We start from the raw sequence: 23,706 nt of genomic DNA, 5'->3' as shown, positions 1-23,706 counted from the left end.
GTGACGTTATTAGCACTATCTTTATTTTCACATAGCACTCAAATATAAGAGTATGTAGTTGAATTATAGCAGACGCCACTATGAGCAATGTGAGCGATGTGCATGTTATCCAACATGGGAGTATGGCGGACTAAGTCTGGGATTTCCAGGACTCAGAGGTCACTAACCGGTTAAACATAAATCTCTTCAATGAGCGCATTAACCCACTGAGCTACTTTTCCAAGTGAACTAGTATAATCCTCCCCAAGTGAGGTGTGTGAATTTTTGTCACAGTCATTGAAATAGGACTGACACCGGATGAAGACACGGTTTCTTGATTTGTGCGCAATTGTAGGGGTGCAGCCAAGTGAGACTTGCCTAGCGTGACACACATTTGCGACCCAAATTAATGCATTTTTAGCGTCATGTCTCCGGACACACTCAAACCTGAGCCATGCCCGGTGTGTACCATTGGACAGTTGGCCTGCCACTCACTTGGAACAATGTCGCCCAGTCTAGCCTAGCAGCTTTACAAACTAATGACGAACTGTAACCTACTGTGTTTTAAACACACGCTAACTCTGCATCTTTTCTAACACTAACCAGTACGGATGAGCCGATTAGCATATGTTAATCAAACAAAAAAGGTAAAGACTTAACAATAAGAGTTGGGGGGGGGGGGGGGGGGGGGGGGGCTAGGTAAACATACGTTTTAAGTGCATCATAGGTGTTTAATGAAATGTAAGCACACTTTTAAGGCATGACAATTAAAAGGGTTCAAGTGACTGAGAAGCAGCACCCTGTCTATAAAAACCAATGATTTTATGAAACTAGCACTAAAAGCCATGTGGTTTCTTTTGCGCTCTTTTGAAATTCGGATCTCTATTACATCACACCACCGTGCCTTTTCCAAAATTCACTCCCTCAAAGTGGTTTCTTAATCCACTCTCGCCGTGCAATTCAAGGTAATAGAAAGATGGGTAACTCTGCGCTGCACATGTCCAGTAAACTGAAAAACGTCTCCATTTATTCGGCAATACCTGGATTTTGATGAACTTTGCTGTGGATGCTCGGACTCAAGCTAGACCCGGTCTCCTCTCCGTGCTGCAGCCTCTCGTAGACTGGTAAGAAGCGAAGTCTGGCTTGGCTGCTTATCGGCTGCTGCACGGCCCTCTTCACGTGCACACCCGCAGACGGCCAATCAGAGCACGGCTTGCGCTCCTGCCAAGCAATCAGGCCGCAGCTCGCCTGCAATCTCCAGACCCCGGGAGCGTGATCGGGTTTACAGGCTGGATGTCCAGCTGTGATTGAAAGGACGGGCTCGCGGGTGGGGGAGGTTGTTCGTGTGCGACCTGAGCAGAGAACGGCGTACGATATTTAAACAGCGTACAGCTACCGGGAGCCAGAAGGGAACAGAGGTTCACTGAACAGAGCAAGGTCTTACTGTTGAATACCTTTTTTAAAACTGGAGCGCATGTAAAAGGGGAGTTAGATGGCACGCTGTATTGACTACAAAAGTAAGGGTTAGGACGTAACAAGCGTGGTACAGCAAAGGCAGCTATGTGTTTATTTTCGCATCGCGCTTTCACTTTAAGTGAAAGCGCTATGCGAAAATTAACAGGCGGCTGACTTTGCCGAAGCCCAATGAGAAGACAAGCACACGAGTGGTGCGCGCCACAGCGAGACATCTGTTTTGAATTATCGCGCACGCATCTGTGCACGATAATTCAAAACAGATGTGGCCTGTAACCGCAAGCAATAGGCCGTGGGCAGACCAAAAGGTAGTACATGCACCCGCCTTTGCCCAATTGTGTGCTGTCTTTCTCAGAAAGACGCACGCAAAGGCGAATAGCCTCAGAAAGAAAATAAACCTCACGCACAAGCGTGTGGCGAGCTTTCCAAAGCCCTTTTATACTGTTTATAAAGTCTCGCCAGAGCAACGCATGCGCGCTGCTATAGGCTCGACCTAAAAAGGGGTATCAACAGAAAGTACAAATTCAGTAAACACCAAAACTTTGGTGTTAGATCCACAAGAAAGGATATATCTCAACAAAAGCAGCATGAAGAGGGTTTCTGTATTAATTGGGCAAAATATTTTGCATTTCGCTGGATGTTAAGTCAGAGCAGTCTATGTAGCTAGCAGCCTCAACATTCTGTTGTGCTCAAGGCTGTCCGCACCGTATGCCCGGATGATATAAGAGGCCATAAGTGATCTGTTCATCAACACAACAGGGACGTACTAAGAGAAGAGCACCAACAAAAATGCCTGCTCCCCTAGTTTTACAAATGACTCGTCATTGCAAGTTTTGGGCTCATTCAGATGAGAGAAAGCCTAGAGCATTTAATCCTGTCATTCTTATTTTCATTAAGGCAATCAATCTCCAAAGGAGTTGGTTAAAGAAGAAAATCAACTTTATCAATCTAGACATAATAGGTCATTCATTTTTTTCTTAACAAATCCATTCCTCACACAATACGTTTTTAAAGATAGTTTCACCTGTACCAAAAGTCAACAATGTAAAAACAATTTGCATACAATAACTATAAATAACTAACCTGTGAACAACTGTAATCTAAGATTTTTATGTGGGCACTGAGAGCTTGGTCCATGATATCAACAGGCACATCATCACTATGAGCTAAATTCCACAGAAGGTTCAAAACTTTGTGTGCCATGACCCCATCCTTGTCATCCTCTGCAAGGCGACGAATTAACTCTAGCAACTTTTCACGCTGTTTTTTACTAGCGTTTGTCCAGCTTGCCTAAAATTGAAAAAAATATATATTAAACAAAATAGAAATATTAGTTACTGTTTAAACAATGCATGTAAGCTAAGGTGGGTCTTAATAAATGTGCCCAATTGTTTAAGTCCACATTATCTTTACCCCAAACAAACTACAAAAATCTTACATTTCCTTCTATCAAGCAAGCATCCTATTCATACTAGATTTTTATTTGCTGATAGGCCAGTACAGGCTATGCTGTGAAATTAAATTGTGCAGTAAATCAGACTTACAGCCTGAAAAAGATAGCATATTACACCCCCATTTAAGTTTCTACACTTGTACAACGGGTTCGTCTGCCGGGTGTCGCGCTAAGCCACAAACCTATACCAGCACCTGGCATACACATTCAATGGAAATAAATGAGTAAGAGCCTAGTAACAATGGGAGACATAAATAAAATAGGCTGATCTGGAAGGCGCAGAAAGGCAGAGATAGCTGCAAGGTATCCTTTAAGAGTGCCCAAAGCAGATCCCTGCTGGGCCAAAGAACGTATGTACAAGAGAACCTCAGGAAGAGGGGCATGAAGGGGATCAACAGCCTTTGGTGTGCACTGTGCAACAAATTTGTTCCATCTACAGTCGTACACCATTATAGAGGAGGGACGCCTGGATGCCAAGATAACATCACAGACATCGGGCAGAAGGCCGAAAGCCTTCAATTGCCACCTCGCGAGGAGGTGGAGACTGAACAAGTTTGGGTGAAGAACTGTTCCCTGCTGCTGCAACAGAAGATACCCCCGAAAGGGGCAGTCTGATCAGAGGATCCATGGCCATGCGCAGAAGGTCAGAGTACCAGACACTTTGTGCCCAATCCAGAGCTATAAGAAGAAGAACTTGAGCCCGGTCATGCTTGATCTTCTTGAGCACTCTAGGCAGAAGTGGTATAGGCAGAAAGGCATACAGGAGGCCAAAGCACCACTCGCAACGAAAAGCGTTGCCGAGTGAGCACCGCCTTGGAAACTCCAAACGCGCAATACTGCTGATACTGCGCATTCTCTTTGGAGACAAACAGATCTAACAAAGGCTCTCCCCACCGCTGAAAGAGACCTTGCGCCACCTCTGGATGGAGATGCCAACCGTGATTGACCAGGCACAGACAGCTGGTTGGTCTGCCCTGGCGTTCAGAGATCCCACCAGGTGTTGAACCACCAGTGTCATGCCCTGATGTTCCAGCCATTTCCAGAGACAGAGAACCTCCTGACAAAGGGTTTATGACTCCACACCACCCTGTTTGTTGAAGTACCACATGACAGTGGTGATGTTGGTAAACACCTGCACCATTTTCTCTTTGAGAGAGGGAAGGAATGCCTTCAGTGCCAATCTGATCACCCGGAGCTCCAGAAGGTTGATATGGAGGCCAGACTCCACCGGAAACCAGACGCCTCTGATCTCCGTTTCTCCCAGATGGCCACCCCATCCCAGGAGTGATGCATCTTTCACCAACGTTAGATCTGGTTGGGCAAGGGAGAGGGATCTGCCTCTGACCCAATCTTAGTTTGTTAACCACCACTGCAGTTGCTGTGCAGTTCCCTCTGAGATCTGGATGTAATCAGAAAGATTCCCCTGATGCTGCGCTCATTGGAACTTCAGGTCCCACTGCAGAACACTCGTATGCCAGCTGGCATGATCCATCAGCAGTATGCAGGAGGCCATGAGGCCCAGCAGCCTCACAGTAATTCTCACCGAAATCCGGGATAGAGGCTGAAACATCTGTATCATACCAAGAATTTCCCGGACACGCAGCTCTGGAGGATAGGCCCAAAACTGCACCGTGTACAGAAACGCTCGATGAAAGTTAGCGTCTGAGAGAATCAGGCGTCACTTCGGCACGTTGATAGTGAACCTCAGCGAGTGCAGGAGGTCTGCCGTAGTCTGGAGGTGGGAGACGAATGGGAGCACGGTGAACTGAAAGTGCTCGTGGCCCACCGTGAACCGTAGGTAACATCCATGGGCTGGCAGAAATGGGATATGGGACAACATTACTGCATTCAAGGCTCATGCCTCAAATCTAAAAATGCAAAAACAACAGTTGATGGACAGAATGCAGAACAATGTCATACATTCACCCCAGTACAGAGATCTAGGCCTAAATCCATCGTTTTTTTGCTCACCATGCCATTCCAGTTTGAACCCAGTCATGCCTCAAATCTGACAGCAGTGATTTTCTACAGTTTTACCGGTAAAAATATATAACGCCTAAATTACGAACCTAATTCTGATGATCTTGGTGTCTAACATTATATACAAATATGTGTTATTTTTCTAAATTGGTCTCAAGTTTCTTCTGGAGTATGTGTCTCATTTATGGACTCTGTGTGTACAACAAATGCTTAACACTACCCCATGATAAGCCTAAACTGCTCGCACACACTACCACAAAGAAAGCATTTGGGATTATTCATTTAAGGCCTGTAAACCAATAGGGTTCATCTGAATTTTCATCTTAGTGTAACTTATTTAGGTGCACTACATAAAAAGCCAGCTTCCTATACAGGTTTGAAAATAGTACAAAGACATCTGTCCTTCCTCGGCACCAGAAAATAGGAGGAGAAACAACCCCAACCTACTTCTGGCACAATCACCCTCTCAATAGCCCCTTTGGCCAAAAGGGCTTGCACTTCCTGCCATAAGACAGACATACTGAGGGTCCTCCATCATTCGCTATGGAGATGGTGGAAGGTGCAGTAAAGTGGCAATGAAGGGTAAGATGCAACTCTTTTGGACTATCCGCAGGACCCACTGTAAGAATCGGACCCCTCCTGCAACTGAGTGGCTGTTCTCCGCTAAGGGCACACAAAAGGTATTTGGCAAGTAGGGCTGCTTTGGTAGGGGACCAGTGGACTGAGTGGCCCGCTGACCCTGACCACTGGGAAGAGGGCGCCGCAGCTGTGAAACCGCTGTGCACCTTGCTGAGGTTGAATTGTCTGATGGTAAGGAGTACTCCTGCATAAGCTGCAAAAAAAAAAAAAGGGGGGAGGGCTGATGTAGATGTTAAGTTTGGCAAACAATGGGGTAAACCAGTATCCCTCAGAACCTGGGCGATCTTATGTCAAGGAAACAATGGGTCCCGCCGGTGGGTCTGCCATCGCCGTCAGTCAGACCCTCCGAATGAAAAGGCTCCTGTTCTTACTTAGTGACGTTCCCCGGAGCCTTGACTCCCAGTTGGTGATGTTACGGCCTCGGGGGAGCCATGCTCGGCTTCCATTAAAGCGCCAGCACCCCTCCCCCCATGCCCTGAGTCCTAGCCTCCATGCACCCCCTGGTCCTGTAACTTAGGAGAGCGTGTTTTATGCAGTTATCATGTGTTGGGCTGCTGGAGTTCTTGACCTCCAGCTCCACACCTTAAAGGTAAAAACCAGCATCTTGACTGAAGTGCTCCAGCCTGGGCTAACATCCACTGAGCCTCTCCTTCACTTCAATGAGACACTTATAGAAAAGTTTAGGCTCTAGATGCCCATTTGGACTCTTGGGCCAAATCTTGCTCTGGCCCCCAGGGCAATTGCCAGATTGCGAGCCGCCATCGCCTTGCTCTGGGCGACTCTGCATTTGTTTTTCATAACTTCTCCCTTGAAAGCTTGATGGTGCAGGCATCTAAAAATCATACGAACCTTAATACCTTCCTGGCGACTTCCCCGATGGGGAGTCGAAACTTGTGGAGATTATTGGGAAAAGTTTATTTTCTTCCACCAGCTTGGCTCTCAGGTCTGTGAATGCCTGCCGTCTCCTGGGCTTCTCTTTCGATGTTCTTTGGGATTCCTTGACTCAAGTCCTCCTAGGTTTCCCATAAGAACTCAGAACTTTCCTAATCCAAGCCATCCAAGATGGTTATGATGCGACCAAGTACACAATTTGTTGAGGCTTGAATACATCCGAGTCCATCGGACAGTTCATTGGACCCAGCTTCCCTATTTGGGGGCATGCCTGCCTGCGGTCAACTGATTTTTGAGGCAATGTCCTATCATCCTTTATGAACATGCCCTTTGACGGGACTCGTCTATTTGGATACAAGAACGCTTCACTCTGGAGCAGTTGAAGGTGAGCAGAGCAACAGCACGCTCCTTGTGCTTATTTGCTCTGCCTTAACATCCACATCTGTCGTCAAGGAAACAATGGTTCTGTTGGGTGAAAGGCACATTTTTTTACTAATAGTACGAATCATACGTTATTCAAACATTGCAATTAATCCTGAACAACACATGAAATAAAACAATTTGTAGGGTAATTAGCGATTTTTATGAATTGCATCATTCATATATATACCCAGAACCATTTAGGTAAGCCGTCAAAATACAAAGTGATAAAAGTTAGTGATAAAGTGACAATTGGTGCGCAGTGATATTGTGCGTGCTATATACAAAGTGATTTAAAAGGTCAGAAAATTATTATTGGCCAGAAAACAGGTATTCATAGTAGAACTGCGAAATAAATCAATTCGTTTTGCGCAGGCTCTAATTACTGGTCCAGGGGATAGTGTCGACGTTTCAACCCAAATACTGCACAACTATAAGGTCAGTGCGGGTCTTCATCAGGACAGGGGCAAGAGAATGACTGCCTGTAAATGGTGAGAGGACTTGAATCAGATGTGTTGTCAAAGAATAGTGACTCACAAAGAATTTAGGTGGCATTACACTCACCTAATTGTGAAAACAGGGTTACATATGGTAGAATCACATCTGAACCCTTCAGAAAATTGCGAAGCTTGGACATCCCATGTGAGTCTCAAGATGGAGGCATTCCAGTTTTATCTATAGATAAGAGGTTAGAATTAGATCAAGCCGTTTAATTGCGGAGTGTTGGGATGGCGTGTCGGTTAATGCTCACCTTAGTTGAATTTAGATGTTGAGGCGGTTGTCTCCCACCTAGACACGTCTAATCTTGGTGAAATCAGTGCATCCTACGAAATATTACAGTCTGTGGATAATTGGAATGGGGTTAGAGTAGCTGTCTAATTACTGAAAGTGCTCAAGTTATATGTGGCTCAAATGACAAGAACAACTCACCTTTAGTCAATATGGATACTGGGGTGGCTGGCCGTCAATAATTTGAGCGTCTCAACCATTCTATCTGTTGGAAATTCAAAGCGCGTTTTAAAAAAAGGGGAGGCCATCTCACATGTAAGACATATTCTTTGGGCTTTGTGGGAGCCGGACGAGGCTCAGAGGCACTCGCTGCTTACCTTGATCAAATAGTGGGCAACGGGCGGCAGGCAAACGTCCTTGCTCGTCCGAAGGGATTAGAAGCTGCGCTCGAAATGAGCCTGCTGATATAACCGATAGAAGCGTGCACGTTCACGCCGGGAGTTACTCGTTGCTAAGCAACGGAAGATGCTGGCGCTAGAAAGCGTCCCGCGTCAGACAGCGTTGTGGAGAGCAAGCTGGCATGTAACACGCATTAGGCGGAAAGGACAAAATGCAGATCCACATAAATGGAACTATTTCTTAGTGTAAATGTCGCATATTTATTAAGAGTCTCTCGGAATGGAGGGGACATAATGAATTGATGCAAAAGCATTAGAGTTCTAATGATATTGAGTCCATGCCATATATCTTAAAATTAAAGCAGTATACTAGTTAGCACTGCTTATTCAAAGCATTGACGTGGAGCTCGCAAAATTGATGTTCAACAATATGAAGAACACATTGATGTGTAGAACAGGGAGGCATTTTCATTTACAGGGCATAAATTATCCTTTCGTGATCATTGGTCACAGTAACAGTCTTGTGGTGAAGTATTGCACATGATAATATTGCAAGTCGTACAAGATTATTCCTAGCGACATGAAATTCAGTGTCAAACAATTGTTCAATACATATATGTTGTAATCATTCATATTCTGTTTCATTGAACATACAACCGAACACTACGCAAAGTATGTATGGTAAATCGGGATTGGTAAATACCAATTCAGTGATATTATATAATCTGAAATGAATTGTAAAACATCAAACATAAAACAGAGAAAACTTTCTTATGTAGTCACTAGGCCTATTAACAATGTTTCTTCTGCCCGGCTCTAGAGAATGTAAATTATCTGATAGGGGTTTTATATTCTCCATTATATGCCTTGCATGTAAACTTGGCCAGTGCAGATTTTAGATGTAAATTTCAAAGTAAGAGTATAGACAGATTGAATGGGTCAGCATCTCTGTTACAGAAAGGGACAGTTGAAAGTTGTCCCATTTGCTTTGATATCTCCTCCATCTCGTTTAACCCATTTTGTACTGAGTTAAGTAGATGGATCCATCTGGACTCCTTGTAATTCATGTTTCTTACAATTGATCCCCAACTGGCATTGGGGATGATCTTCTCTAGTACCCACCAAGTTAGGTTATTTGGATAATGTTGGTGTGTCATGTAGTGTTCAACCATGGGGGCCCCTTGCACCTTGCATCTTATTCTGTTCATGTGTTGCAAGATCCTAACTTTAGCTTTCTGGGTAGTTTGCCCAACGTATATCAGGCCACAAGGGCACAGAATAGCATATATGACATTTATACTATTGCAATTTGTAAAGTAGGAAAGTTTGTATGTTCTGTTCGTATATGTAAATGTAGTTCCCTCCTGACATAAATCACAAGCCTTACAATGTCCACATTTATGATGTCCAGTTATTGGTGGGAGACCAAGGTGGCTTCTGAGATCTGGTGGCTTGGGTGCTTCCAAGTATGCATTAACCACTGTATAATATTTCTACCCCTCTTGAAAGCAAAGATGGGGTCCTGCGTGGTTTGTAGTTCACCTGCAACCAAATTCCAATATTTCTTCACCACTTTTCTTATTTCGCTGCTTTTGGTGTTAAATGTGGTTACGCAGACAATCTTGTCTGTCTCCATGTGTTTTTGATTGATCTCCAAGAGTTGCTCACGAGGGCAATAACAAGCTCGCTTTTTTGCCCGTTTCAACAGTCCAGTAGGATATCCCATCTCTTTGAGACGGGTAGTGAGTATTTCGGATTCCTTGAAATAGTCAGTCCTCCTTGTGCAATTCCTTCTGAGTCTTAGGTACTGCCCATAGGGTAGATTATCCCTTAGACTACGTGGATGGTGTGACTCATATTTCAACAATGAATTTCTCTCCATATTGGAATATGGTTGCAGGTGAACTACAAACCATGCAGGACCCCATCTTTGCTTTCAAGAGGGTTAGAAAAATAAAGGATACAGTGGTTAATGCATACTTGGAAGCACCCAAGCCACCAGATCTCAGAAGCCACCTTGGTCTCCCACCAATAACTGGACATCATAAATGTGGACATTGTAAGGCTTGTGATTTATGTCAGGAGGGAACTACATTTACATATACGAACAGAACATACAAACTTTCCCACTTTACAAATTGCAATAGTATAAATGTCATATATGCTATTCTGTGCCCTTGTGGACTGATATACGTTGGGCAAACTACCCAGAAAGCTAAAGTTAGGATCTTGCAACACATGAGCAGAATAAGATGCAAGGTGCCCCCTTGGTTGAACACTGCATGACACACCAACATTCTCCGAATAACCTAACATGGTGGGTACTAGAGAAGATCATCCCCAATGCCAGAGGGAGATCAATTGTATGAAACATGAATTACAAGGAGTGCAGATGGATCCATCTACTTAACTCAGTACAAAATGGGTTAAACGAGATGGAGGAGACATCAAAGCAAATGGGACAACTTTAAACTGTCCCTTTCTATAACAGATGCTGACCCATTCAATCTGTCTATACTCTTACTTTAAAATTTACATCTAAAATCTGCACTGGCCAAGTTTACATGCAAGGCATATAATGGAGAATATAATACCCCTATCAGATAATTTACATTCTCTAGAGCCGGGCATAAGAAACATTGTTAATAGGCCTAGTGACTACATAAGAAAGTTCTCTGTTTTATGTTTTACAATTCATTTCAGATTATATAATATCACTGAATTGGTCTTTACCAATCCCGATTTACCATACATACTTTGCGTAGTGTTCGGTTGTATGTTCAATGAAACAGAATATGAATGATTACAACATATATGTATTGAACAATTGTTTGACACTGAATTTCATGTCGCTAGGAATAATCTTGTACGACTTGCAATATTATCATGTGCAATACTTCACCACAAGACTGTTACTGTGGCCAATGATCACGAAAGGATAATTTATGCCCTGTAAACGAAAATGCCTCCCTGTTCTATACATCAATGTGTTCTTCATATTGTTGAACATCAATTTTGCGAGCTCCACGTCAATGCTTTGAATAAGCAGTGCTAACTAGTATACTACTTTAATTTTAAGATATATGGCATGGACGCAATATCATTAGAACTTGAATGCTTTTGCTTCAATTCATTATGTCCCCTCCATTCCGAGAGACTCTTAATAAACATGTGACATTTACACTAAGAAATAGTTCCATTTATGTGGATCTGCATTTTGGCCTTACCGCCTAATGCGTGTTACATGCCAGCTTGCTCTCCACAACGCCGTCTGACGCAGGACGCTTTCTAGCGCCAGCATCTTCCGTTGCTTAGCAACGAGTAACTCCCGGTGTGAACGTGCACGCTTCTATCGGTTATATCAGCAGGCTCATTTCGAGCACTGCTTCTAATCCCTTCGGACGAGCAAGGACGTTTGCCTGCCGCCCGTTGCCCACTATTTGATCAAGGTAAGCAGCGAGTGCCACTGAGCCTCGTCCGGCTCCCACAAAGCCCAAAGAATATGTCTTACATGTGAGATGGCCTCCCCTTTTTTTAAAACGCGCTTTAAATTTCCAACGGATAGAACGGTTGAGACGCTCAAATTATTGACGGCCAGCCGCCCCAGTATCCATATTGAATAAAGGTGAGTTGTTCTTGTCATTTGAGCCACATATAACTTGAGCACTTTAAGTAATTAGACAGCTACTCTAACCCCATTCCAATTATCCACAGACTGGAATATTTCGTAGGATGCACTGATTTCACCAAGATTAGACGTGTCTAGGTGGGAGACAACCGCCTCAACATCTAAATTCAACTAAGGTGAGCCTTAACTGACACGCCATCCCAACACTCAGCAATTAAACGGCTTGATCTAATTCTAACCCCTTATCTATAGATAAAACTGGAATGCCTCCATCTTGAGACTCACATGGGATGTCCAAGCTTCGCAATTTTCTGAAGGGTTCAGATGTGATTCTACCATATGTAACCCTGTTTTCACAATTAGGTGAGTGTAATGCCACCTAAATTCTTTGTGAGTCACTATTCTTTGACAACACATCTGATTCAAGTCCTCTCACCATTTACAGGCCGTCATCCTCTTGCCCCTGTCCTGATGAAGACCCGCACTGACCTTATAGTTGTGCAGTATTTGGGTTGAAACGTCGACACTATCCCCTGGACCAGTAATTAGAGCCTGCGCAAAACGAATTGATTTATTTCGCTGTTCTACTATGAATACCTGTTTTCTGGCCAATAATAATTTTCAGACCTTTTAAATCACTTTGTATATAGCACGCACAATATCACTGCGCACCAATTGTCACTTTATCACTAACTGTTATCACTGTATTTTGACGGCTTACCTAAATGCTTTTGGGTATAATAAAAATTATGCAATTCATAAAAATCGCTAATTACCCTACAAATTGTTTTATTTCATGTGTTGTTCAGGATTAATTGCAATGTTTGAATAACGTATGATTCGTACTATTAGTACAAAAATTTGCTTTTCACCCGACAGAACCATTATTTCCTTGACGACAGATGTGGATGTTAAGGCAGAGCAAATAAGCACAAGGAGCGTGCTGTTGCTCTGCTCTCCTTCAACTGCTCCAGAGTGAAGCGGTCTTGTATCCAAATAGACGAGTCCCGTCAAAGGGCATGTTCATAAAGGATGATAGGACATTGCCTCAAAAATCAGTTGACCGCAGGCAGGCATGCCACCAAATAGGGAAGCTGGGTCCAATGAACTGTCCGATGGACTCGGATGTATTCAAGCCACAACAAATTGTGTACTTGGTCGCATCATAACCATCTTGGATGGCTTGGATTAGGAAAGTTCTGAGTTCTTATGGGAAACCTAGGAGGACTTGAGTCAAGGAATCCCAAAGAACATCGAAAGAGAAGCCCAGGAGACGGCAGGCATTCACAGACCTGAGAGCCAAGCTGGTGGAAGAAAATAAACTTTTCCCAATGGTCTCCACAAGTTTCGACTCCCCATCGGGGAAGTCGCCAGGAAGGTATTAAGGTTCGTATGATTTTTAGATGCCTGCACCACCAAGCTTTCAAGGGAGGAGTTATGGAAAACAAATGCAGAGTCGCCCAGAGCAAGGCGATGGCGCCTCGCAATCTGGCAATTGCCCTGGGGGCCAGAGCAAGATTTGGCCCAAGAGTCCAAATGGGCTTCTAGAGCCTAAACTTTTCTATAAGTGTCTCATTGAAGGGAAGGAGAGGCTCAGTAGATGTTAGCCCAGGCTGAAGCACTTCAGTCAAGATGCTGGTTTTTACCTTTAAGGTTTGGAGCTGGAGGTCAAGAACTCCAGCAGCCCTACACATGATAACTGCATAAAACACGCTCTCCTAAGTTACAGGACCAGGGGGTGCATGGAGGCTAGGACTCCGGGCACGGGGGAAGGGTGCTGGCGCTTTAATGGAAGCAGAGCATGGCTCCCCCGAGGCCGTAACATCACCAACTTGGAGTCAAGGCTCCGGGGAACGGCACTAAGTAAGAACAGGAGCCTTTTCATTCGGAGGGTCTGACTGACGGCGACAGCAGAACCACCGGCGGGACCCACAGATGAAGGGCCTCCTGGCTCCTTTGAGCCAGTCAGAATGAAAGATGGTAAGAGTCGGAGATTGATCTCACAAAACTCTTCGATTTGCCTCTGTTTCGCAGACAGCTCCAGATCAGGTTGTGCTGGGACAAGTTGCGTCACATATTCTCCCATCAATCGACTTCGGGAGAGAGACAAGAGGCACTGTGCCACCCTCACATCTTCTCAAGAATATACGAGTGGCAGCAAGGGGCAGAGTCCCGCTTGGATTTTTGTGCGAATTTTCTTCAACTAACCTGAAGACTTTTAGCTGGATGACTGATCTCTGAAATGACTCCTGTGACTTCTGGGCTGAACATGACCAGGACCGATGCTTCAAATTGGACCGGTCTCGTTGTGGAGCTTCCGGTATTTGGCCACAGAGTTTTGCCTTGCTGTCTCGTATGGCCTTCGGATTCATCGATGGGCAGTCACTGAAGACTAAGAGTCGTGGCTCAACCCCAGTCACCACAGGTAAATCTGATGAGGATCTGTCAGACATTTGTTTGTGACAGCCCTTGCAGGGTTTGAATCCTGTCGTTTTGGGAGGAGACATTTACCTTCCACACTGAAAACCTTTTGGTTGAAAAGTTATCTCAGAGATGAGAGGTAGCTCCAGATCCGCATCTGGTGGTGCAGAAAGAAAGGAACTGGTATTAGATGCATCTATATATGGCCCATACGTCATTTCCGTCCAGAGACCAGCCTCTTTGACTTAAAGACTGGAGAGACTGTAGGAAAGGTATCTAGGAGGAGAAGAGGCTTGGAACAACAGACTATCCAGAGAGGAGGTGACAATGAACGTTTGAAGCTGCACAGTGGTTTCATCACGTGTTCTGCCTGAGGGCTCCTGGGTCAAAGAAAGGCTCTTCCCAGGCAACCAGAGGAGTGTCCAGAATACCTCAAAGGCTAGTATTTTGTCTGATTTTGAATACAAATGCTGCAAGATCTGTCAAAATGTTAGATTTGGCCAATGTGGTGGGCAAGGATAATTTTAACTTTTCCACTGCTTTTCATACCCCCAAAGCGAACAAAAAGACATCCTGTGAGGGAGGCTCAAAGGGGTAACAATTATCCACTTAAGGAGTTGTATCAAAACCACTTTTTTTTTTTTCATAAGGTATGGGAAGGGCCTGGATTTGTGTCATTAGATGGGACAAGGTTAACAGCCTTTGAGTCATCTTTTGTGCAGCCATAACCTTGAAAGGGCATGACACAGTGTCTCAGTCCAATCCAAAGAGTTCTTCCGAATGGACAAATCCTGGGGCGGTAGGAGCGGTTGTGCCAAAGTCTTGTCATCAAAAGAGGTCTAAAATGTTTCTTTTTCTGCAGACTTTTAAAGTGGCATGGAAATCTGCTCAGAGTGCGGTGCCGATGTAAGTGTCTTAGCGACCACATGGGGGTCAGAGCCTTGGAGGGCACTGGTTTAATTGGAAGCAGCTCGAAGGCCCAAGATTGATGCAGTGCAAAGTCAGTGGCAACAAGGAAAACAGAATCTCTAAACCTGCAGGAGCTGGCCCCACCTTTGTGGAGTGGCCGAGAGAGTGAACAGGGCTATTATCAAAATATCCAGCATGGCCTGCTTTAAGGTCTAGACCTGTGCAGGTTTAGCCGACAGTCAGGAAAAACCACATTATTTTGTTTAGTAATGGAATCACCTCATAAGAGCCCACCATCTGGGAATGGCTTCAGTACTCTCAACGGTCCTGGGAGCCCTGCCATTTCCCAAAGGAATGAGAAGATTTATACTTGTATTGTGTTTTTTGGGTAATATCTCTTTTGTTTATCACGGGGGGGTCTTGGACAAAAATAGCTTCACTTCCTGCTCTCTGATGGCCTTCGGGTACAACAACAAACAGGAGTTGCAGGATGAGGGGTCGTGTTCTGATCCTAGACAGCACTATTGCAGAGGTCATGTGGAACTGACAAGGATATTGTTTATGGATGACCTCAAAATCCAAGTAGACATTTGACTGAGTCGTTGGAGGGATTCACCTCAAGCACCAAGAAAACCTCCGGACTTATATCAATGAGGCACAGGGAAACAGACAGACATCAGAATGCTGGATGGCTCCTTAAATACTCCAATGTCATAACATCCTAGACAGACAAAGTCATAGCTGAGGCCAAATGGCACCACCTGGTGTCACTAAAGAGCTATTTTGGGAAATAAGTTTCCAGATCCAGTCTGGTGCATGAATGCTATTCATAAGCTCTGGAATCTGCAGGAAGAAGCATCCATCAGAAATGTTGAATAAGGCATAACCAGATTCTGGAGTATATGATAAGAGCAGATTGGCTCGGAGTGATTGTAATCAGGGCCCATAAAGCGTTCTTCAGCCTTCTGAAAGAACACTTGACAAGCAACTCATTCGTCGTTGTAACACACTCATTCATTTCAAATCATTTGTTAAGGTACCTTAATAAAGAAGTGCAGGGAAATAAGAAATTGTAAATATTTAAGGCCTGCAGATCAAGCATATGTACAATTATAGACATTAAAAACAAGACCTTATCTATTACGGGACTTTTAAAGTTCTTCTAATCAAAAGGGAATTCATTTGCTTTTTCATGGGCGTCAGGCTTGAGGTGAAAATATGTAGGCTACATTTACCGATGCACAAACAGACCAGAGTTCATACTCCAGGTGGCACTGTCCATTAAGGCTACAAAAGGCAGATGCTTAAAGGTTTAGAGCCATGGGCCGATACCTTTGTGGATGCTGATAGACTCCAACTTTGTCTTTCAGGAAAAATCCATATGGCATTACGTGTTGTGAATGAATCACATTTTGCCTACACCAGCATTGATTTGATGTTTTAAACCCTAAAACAGTTTTTAAGATTTGGAAAAATTAATTTAAAAAAGCAATTTAACAAAATATGAGCTTTACAATTTCCAGATCCAAATTATGATAGCACAATATAGTCTGAACATGGAAGACAATCATGAAAACAACTTTAAACGAAATTTTTACAAAACAGTTAGGCCTACAGGAATTATACATAAGAAACTAGATGCCATCATCTTGCAGCTCTTTAATTTAATTATTGAATCAAAGTCAAATCAACTTAATGTTACCTTAAAACAATCGAAAAGGTGATCAAGCTGTTCGGGAGAGAAATCCCAAGCCAATTTTGCCAGAAGGTCATGAACATTCTTCACGATTGCCTCATGTTTTCCTGCCTAGCAAAGAAACACAATAACACCTAAATAAAGATGTCGAGATAATTTTACACAACAATGATGAGTCAGTTGTTTGTTAATCTTTATTCGGATATAAAAACATCCACAAAAGAACATGACATTTAACAAATTTCAACATTACATTGGTATAACAAATTATACCTAAATAAAATATTTAAAATGTATCATATCTTCAGGGTTTAACCAGGACACCAGCATTAGTACATAAAAATACAAAGATGCCTTAGTAGCAAAATACCTCTAAAGTAGCAGCGAAAATAAGGTATTATAAAGTGCAGCGATTTAACCGATGTGGTACAGGGAACACCAACAATATAACGTTAAAAAATGCATGGTCATAGCCGAGTTAAAACAGTGGCTTAAAATATAAACTATGTCATTTTAAAACATCATAACACTTCCCAAATACAATATACCGTTCCTTTCATAATTTGGTTAAGTCCTTGGCTAAGGCTACAGTAGGGGGAAAAAAGGCATAAAAACTTCAGGAAAACAGCTTTATTTATAAAACCCGACCCTCCCTACCCTCAAAGACAAAGTTGTCTACACCTCATATTGAATATGCTACTTACCAGTATGCATCTGTTCTTGGCATGTAGGGCTGCTGACATTCATATCTGTGCATAGATCGCCGCCTAGTGTTGGGTCCGGATGTTTGCACGTTGTTGTCCTGGAAGAGTCTTCGAAGTATCCTGGGATAGGTGACTCCTCCCCTGGACTACAGTGCGCATGGGCATCCTCTCCATCCTCAGATTGTTTTTCGCCATTGTGGCAGTGATGGAGTAGATATAGAAAGTGATGACCATGCTTACAGTAATTCTGAGAGCTGCAGCTGCTACAGGCGCCGGGGAGGAGGGAGGGCGATATGAATGTCAGCAGCCCTACATGCCAAGAACAGATGCATACTGGTAAGTAGCATATTCAGTTCGAGGCATGTGGGCTGCTGAATTCATATCTGTGCATAGAATATATAGCAGTGCCCTCTTATTAGCGGCAGCTACCAGTGCCAGCTGCAGCGGTCTGAAAAAGAGTTTTGAGAACAGCCTGTCCTACAGCTGCCTGCTGTTTTGATTGCACATCTACACAATAGTGTTTGGTAAATGTATGTGTAGTGGACCAGGTGGCTGCTCTACATATGTCATGCAAAGGAATGTTTCCTAGGAAAGCCATTGAGGCCCCTAACTTACGTGTTGAGTGGGCTCGTGGGGGAATCGTTAATGTGCGTTTAGCTTTTTGATAGCAAATTTGAATACATTTAACGATCCATCTGGCTATTCCTGCTTTGGAGATAGCGTTACCTTTGTGGTGTGGGGCAAAGGCAACGAAAAGTTGTTGTGTTTTCCTAAAGGGTTTGGTCCTGTCGATATAATACATGAGGGCCCTTTTGACATCTAGTGTATGGAGTGCCCTTTCTGCGACAGTTTGTGGGTTTTGGAAGAAAACGGGCAGTTCAATGGTTTGATTCATGTGGAACTGCGATACCACCTTTGGCATGAATTTGGGGTTGGTACGTAGTACGACCCTGTTGGCGTGAACCTGTATAAATGGCTCTTGAACGGTTAGTGCCTGGAGTTCACTAACTCTTCTCAAAGAAGTGATTGCTACTAGGAAAGCTACTTTCCAGGTAAGGAATTGAATCTCGCATGAGTGTAGAGGTTCAAAGGGTGAACCCATCAGGCGTGTGAGGACCAAGTTGAGGTTCCACATCGGAGCCGGTGGGTGGCTTGGTGGAATGACTCGTTTGAGTCCTTCCAAGAATGCTTTGATGGCAGGCACTCTGAATAGAGAGAGGTGCTGCCTGGTCTGCAGATAGGCTGATATTGCGGTCAAATGGACACGTATAGAGGTGTACGCCAGATTGCATCGGTATAGGTGTAATAGGTAACAAATAATGTTTTGGATGGATGCGTCTAGCGGGTTAATGTCATTATTATTGCAATAAATGACGAACCTCTTCCATTTTGCTGCATAGCAAGCTCTGGTAGTGGGTCTCCTGGCCTCCTTAATGATGTCCATACAGTCAGGTGGCAGGTTTAGGTAGCCAAACTCTAGGACTTCAGGAGCCAGATTGCCAGGTTCAGCTGTTGTGGATCTGGGTGCTGAATCTCTCCATGGTTCTGCGTCAAATGCTCGGGTTTGACCCGCAGCCTTTGATGGGGCACCACGGAAAGTTCGAGAAAGGTGGTGTACCACGGCTGGCGTGCCCACGTTGGAGCAACCAGGACGAGCGTCAGTGAGTGTTGACGCAGTTTGCGTGCCACCAGCGGTATCAGTGGTGCTGTGGGAAAAGCGTACGCAAATCTGCCGGACCAGTTCATCCATATCGCATTGCCCTGCGACTGAGGATGTGGGAACCTGGCGGCAAAGCTTTGGCATTTTGCGTTTTCGCTTGTCGCGAATAGGTCTATCTCTGGATGACCCCACTGCTGGAAGTACGGTTGGAGTACTGATGGGTGTAACTCCCACTCGTGCATCTGGTGGCTGTGTCTGCTGAGCAGATCCGCCATCTGGTTGTCCTTGCCTGGGAGGTGTTCCGCCATGAGGAACATGTTCCTTTGAAAGGCCCACTTCCACATGCTCTGAGCCAGATGAGACAACTGTGGAGAGTGTGTTCCTCCCTGCTTCTGTATGTAGTACATGGCAGTCATGTTGTCCGTCCGGATCAACACGACTTTGTTGCACAAGTGTACTTTGAATGCTTTCATAGCGAGGAAGATTGCCATCAGCTCTAGAAGGTTGATGTGCATCTTCTTTTGTTGTTGTGTCCATATTCCCTGCACTGTGTAATGGAGTACATGAGCTCCCCATCCCTGGAGAGACGCGTCCGCCGTCAGTATTATCTGTGGGACAGGCTCTTGGAACGGTCGGCCCTTGCAAAGGTTTTGTGGATTCCACCAATGCAGAGAGTTGTATGCCCGACCGCTCACCAACACTAGGTCTTTCAACTGTCCTTGAGCCTGATTCCACTGACGTGCTAAGCACTCCTGAAGCGGGCGCATATGTAGTCTCGCGTGGGGGACTATGAAGATGCAGGAGGCCATCATGCCTATCAACTGCATGAACACTCGCGCGGGAAGGGAGTGTTGTGGTTTGAACTTGGAAATCAGCATTTGCATGCTGTTGATTCTCACCAAATTTGGCTGAGCTGTGGCCGCCAGAGTGTCTATAGTCGCACCTAGGTACTGTTGTACGTGTGTGGGCTGTAGATGGGATTTTGGGTAATTCAGTGAGAACCCCAGACTGTGAAGGAGGTGAATGGTGCGGGACATGTGGCTGGCACATTGCTGGGCTGACTTCGCTTGAACGAGCCAGTCGTCCAGGTAAGGGTAGACGTGTATGTGCTGCCTCCGTAGATGTGCCGCCACAGTAGCTAGGCACTTTGTGAACACCCTGGGTGCTGTTGTCACGCCGAAGGGAAGGACTTTGAATTGGTAGTGCTGCCCTTGAACAGTGAACCTGAGGTATTTTTTGTGTGAGGGGTGAATGGGTATGTGGAAATACGCATCCTTGAGGTCCAGTGTGGCTAGAAAGTCTCCCTGCTTGAGCAGCGGGAGGACTTGCTGTAGAGTGAGCATGTGAAAATGCTCGGAAAGAATGTATCTGTTTAGGGGTCTCAGGTCTAATATACGTCTGAGTGACCCGTCCTTTTTCGGTATTAAAAAGTACAGGGAGTACACCCCCGTACCTTGCTCGTGGACGGGTACGACCTCTATTGCGCCTTTTAGAAGCATACTTTGCACCTCCTGCTGTAAGAGCGTTAAGTGCTCTGAGGACATAGGACGGTTTTTTGGAGGTATTGTGGGTGGAGTGGAGGTTAGTTCGAGACAGTAACCGTATTTGACAATATCTTTGACCCACCTGTCCGTGGTGATGGAGGTCCACGTGGACAGGAACCTTTGTAGCCTTCCCCCGACAGGTGTTATGTGGTCGGGAGGAAGGGAGAGGGCGTCACTGCTTGTTCTTGGGGGAGGACCTGGTGTTGCCGTAGCCGCGTCCTCTGCCCTTTGTACTGGAGCCACGATATCCACCCCGGGTGTTTTTATCGTAGGTGGTTTGTGTATTGCCCTTGTTGTATGTTTGCTGTGACCCCTGTCCTCTACCTGCTCCTCTATTTCCGGGGCGACGAAAGGAGCCGCTCCGAAAGGACTGAGTCTGGAGAGCCCCCATGGACTTTGCAGTGTCCGTGTCCTTTTTTATTTTCTCTAGGGTGGTGTCAACCTCCGGGCCGAATAAATAGTCGTGGTTGACAGGCTGGTTGAGTATGTTGTTTTGCACCTCAGGTTTGAATCCGGAGATTTGTAACCAGGCATGTCGTCGCAGCATGACGCTAGTGTTTATGGCCCTGGCAGCTGTGTCTGCGGCATCCAGCGCACACTTGATGGATGCGTTTGTGAGGAGCTGTCCCTCCCTGATGAGGATCTCTGCACCTTCTCTGTATTGGTCAGGGAGATGATGGATTAGTTGCTCTAATGTGTCGTAGTGCGCTCTATAGTAGCGAGCGAGGAGTGCTTGAGTATTGGCAATGCGCCATATGTTGGCTGCCTGGGCGGCAACCCGTTTGCCAGAGGTCTCTAACACCTTGGACTCTTTGTCCGGGGGAGGAGCGTCACCTGTTGTTTGTGAGTGTGCCCTCTTGCGAGCATTCGCAACGACAATGGAATCCAGAGGTAATTGGCCTCTGATGTAAGTAGGGTCCCCAGGCGCTGATCTGTATTTCTTGTCGATCCTGGGGTTTATCACTCTTGCCCTGGTGGGTTCCTTGAAGATGTCCTTTGCTGGTTTGAGGACACCCTTCAACATGGGTAGAGTTTTTATATTCCTTTCTGAGGATGCAAAAGTATCCATAAGAAAGTCGTCCTCGACGGTGTCCGAGTGAAGTTGCACCCCATGATTGGCCGCAGCACGTTCAATTAGAGCGTTGAACGCTGCAGTGTCCTCTGTGGGAGATGTTTTTGCTCCATAGAGTTGCGGGTCTTGTGCATCCATAGGTGCACCTGGGTCCACAGGGTCATCCCAAGTTTGATCAGGGTCCTGTTGGCCGTCAGGGTCCATGTCTCCGGGGTAGGGGACTTGGTCACCCATGTAGTCCACCAACGCATCCGTGTCGGAGTGTGTGGGAGAGAAGGATTGTGGATCCTGGTAGGGTGAGTGGAAAGGTTCGTAAAGAACTGGTTCTGAAGCCACAGGCAGCTTTCTTTTAAGTGGAATCCTGAAGGAGTCCAAAGCCGGCTCCGAAGTTATTTTCCGTTTGTGGATAATCATCCTGCCGGTGTCGGCGTCGATTAGATGCGATGGAGACGTCTCCGCAGAGCGTTCGGCAGGCGTGATCGTGGTATGGGTCACCCGTGTCCTGATTTGGAACAGTTTCGGGGCCGTGGATGGTGGCAGGCCAAAAGTAATGTTGGCTGGTGTCGAAGAGGCTGCTGGAGATTTAATTGGTTCGGAGCCCGACGTGTCCTGGAGGACCATTTTCTTTTTGGTGCTTTGCGCAGCAATGGGTCGCGTCTGGAGCGCCCTCGATTCTTTTGCACCGACCGGTTCTGTTGAGGCGGTTGTGGATTTTTTCGGCGCCGGTGGGTCATCGAGTCGAGGGGCGGGAATGGCCGTCGACTCCTTCGATGAGTGTGGCTTTGGTGTCGCCGTGGAAGCGGTGTGAGACGCAGCAGGCTGTTTGACCTTTGGGGTCGGAGTCGATTGCGTCGGTGCCGGGAGCCGAGCAGGTTTGGTGGTACGACGTCGGCCGCTTCGAGTTCGGCACCGAAGTCTCGTTTGGTGCGCTCGGTGCCGATGTGTTTTGCTGGCGTCGAAGGTGTGGAGGGCCTCGATCCGACCAGCGCCACTTTCGGTTTCGGTTTCAATTGAACCAATACAGCTTTCGGTTTCGGTTTTGAAGAAGAGAAACCAGCCGTTTTGGGCATTAATGGCTGCCGCTGAAGGCCCGAGGGCGGGGCCGAAGAACTGCGGGATAGGTCTTGGGTAAGGCCCGAAGGCGATCCCTCGACCGGAGCCATAGACTGTTGCACTGGGCCTTCTTCAGTCTGAACGGGTAGGCCTTGCTCGTCACCGGAGCTACTCTCTTCGGCCCCTAAGGCCTCATTGTAGTCTCCTACCTCGGTGTCGTCTTCATCTCTGCGAAAGAGTGTTTCGTCGACGTCTTCCGATCCGGAGTCATGTTCGGAAACGGGACTGGAGGGTAGGTTCTCCACTTCTTCGACATCTTCGGTCTCGGCGTTGAAGATGTCGGCCGGGGCCGGTGCCGCTTGCTGCGCCTCGAGTCTCGCCGCTCGTCGATTCCGTAGAGTCTTCTTGGATCGAAATCTGGCACAGGCCATGCATGTAGATTCGTCGTGATCCGGTGAAAGGCATTTGTTGCACACCGGATGGACGTCGACGTGGGGATATTTCGCATTGCATACCGGACACCTCTTGAATGGTGTCCTCGATTCCATCGTTGATGTCGAATCGACGGTCGGGTAAGATGCGAAAGTTTGTTCTGGAAGTTAGTAAACTAACAAAGATACTATCTATACCGATCGAGAACAGTACCGACGCGAACTAAAGGCCTTTTGGCCTGAAAAAAGATTTTCCTAACTTGAGTCAAGATAGCACATCCGAACCCAATGGCGGAAAAAAACAATCTGAGGATGGAGAGGATGCCCATGCGCACTGTAGTCCAGGGGAGGAGTCACCTATCCCAGGATACTTCGAAGACTCTTCCAGGACAACAACGTGCAAACATCCGGACCCAACACTAGGCGGCGATCTATGCACAGATATGAATTCAGCAGCCCACATGCCTCGAACCTGGTCTTCCTTAGTTTTGCAGCTAATCTTAGAAAGTTCACGGTGCAAAACAACGTAAAGGGGTCGGAAGAAAGTTTCAGGTACAGGAGTGCCACCCTTACCTGGGTAAATTTGTTCTTTCTTAAAATAGTTTTTAAAAATAGTACCCGTGGGT

General features: G+C 45.8%; 1 protein-coding gene across 2 annotated transcripts in view; it reads right to left on the bottom strand.

The window, feature by feature from the left end:
- Positions 1–23,706, bottom strand: part of USP9X (ubiquitin specific peptidase 9 X-linked) — a 1,605,828-nt gene that overhangs the window by 1,198,297 nt on the left and 383,825 nt on the right. For both annotated transcript variants that reach the window (XM_085622934.1, XM_085622935.1), the window contains exons 11-12: positions 16,623–16,727; positions 2,536–2,742 (exon numbers count right to left, since the gene is read on the bottom strand). In XM_085622934.1, coding sequence (XP_085479060.1) covers positions 2,536–2,742; positions 16,623–16,727 — 312 coding nt within the window. The remainder of the gene's footprint in view (positions 1–2,535; positions 2,743–16,622; positions 16,728–23,706) is intronic.

This window comes from Triturus cristatus, chromosome 8, assembly GCF_964204655.1.
Source record: "Triturus cristatus chromosome 8, aTriCri1.1, whole genome shotgun sequence".
NCBI classification, from domain to species: domain Eukaryota; kingdom Metazoa; phylum Chordata; class Amphibia; order Caudata; family Salamandridae; genus Triturus; species Triturus cristatus.
Note: the sequence above shows the minus strand (reverse complement) of the source record. Positions and strands in the feature narration are given on the sequence as shown.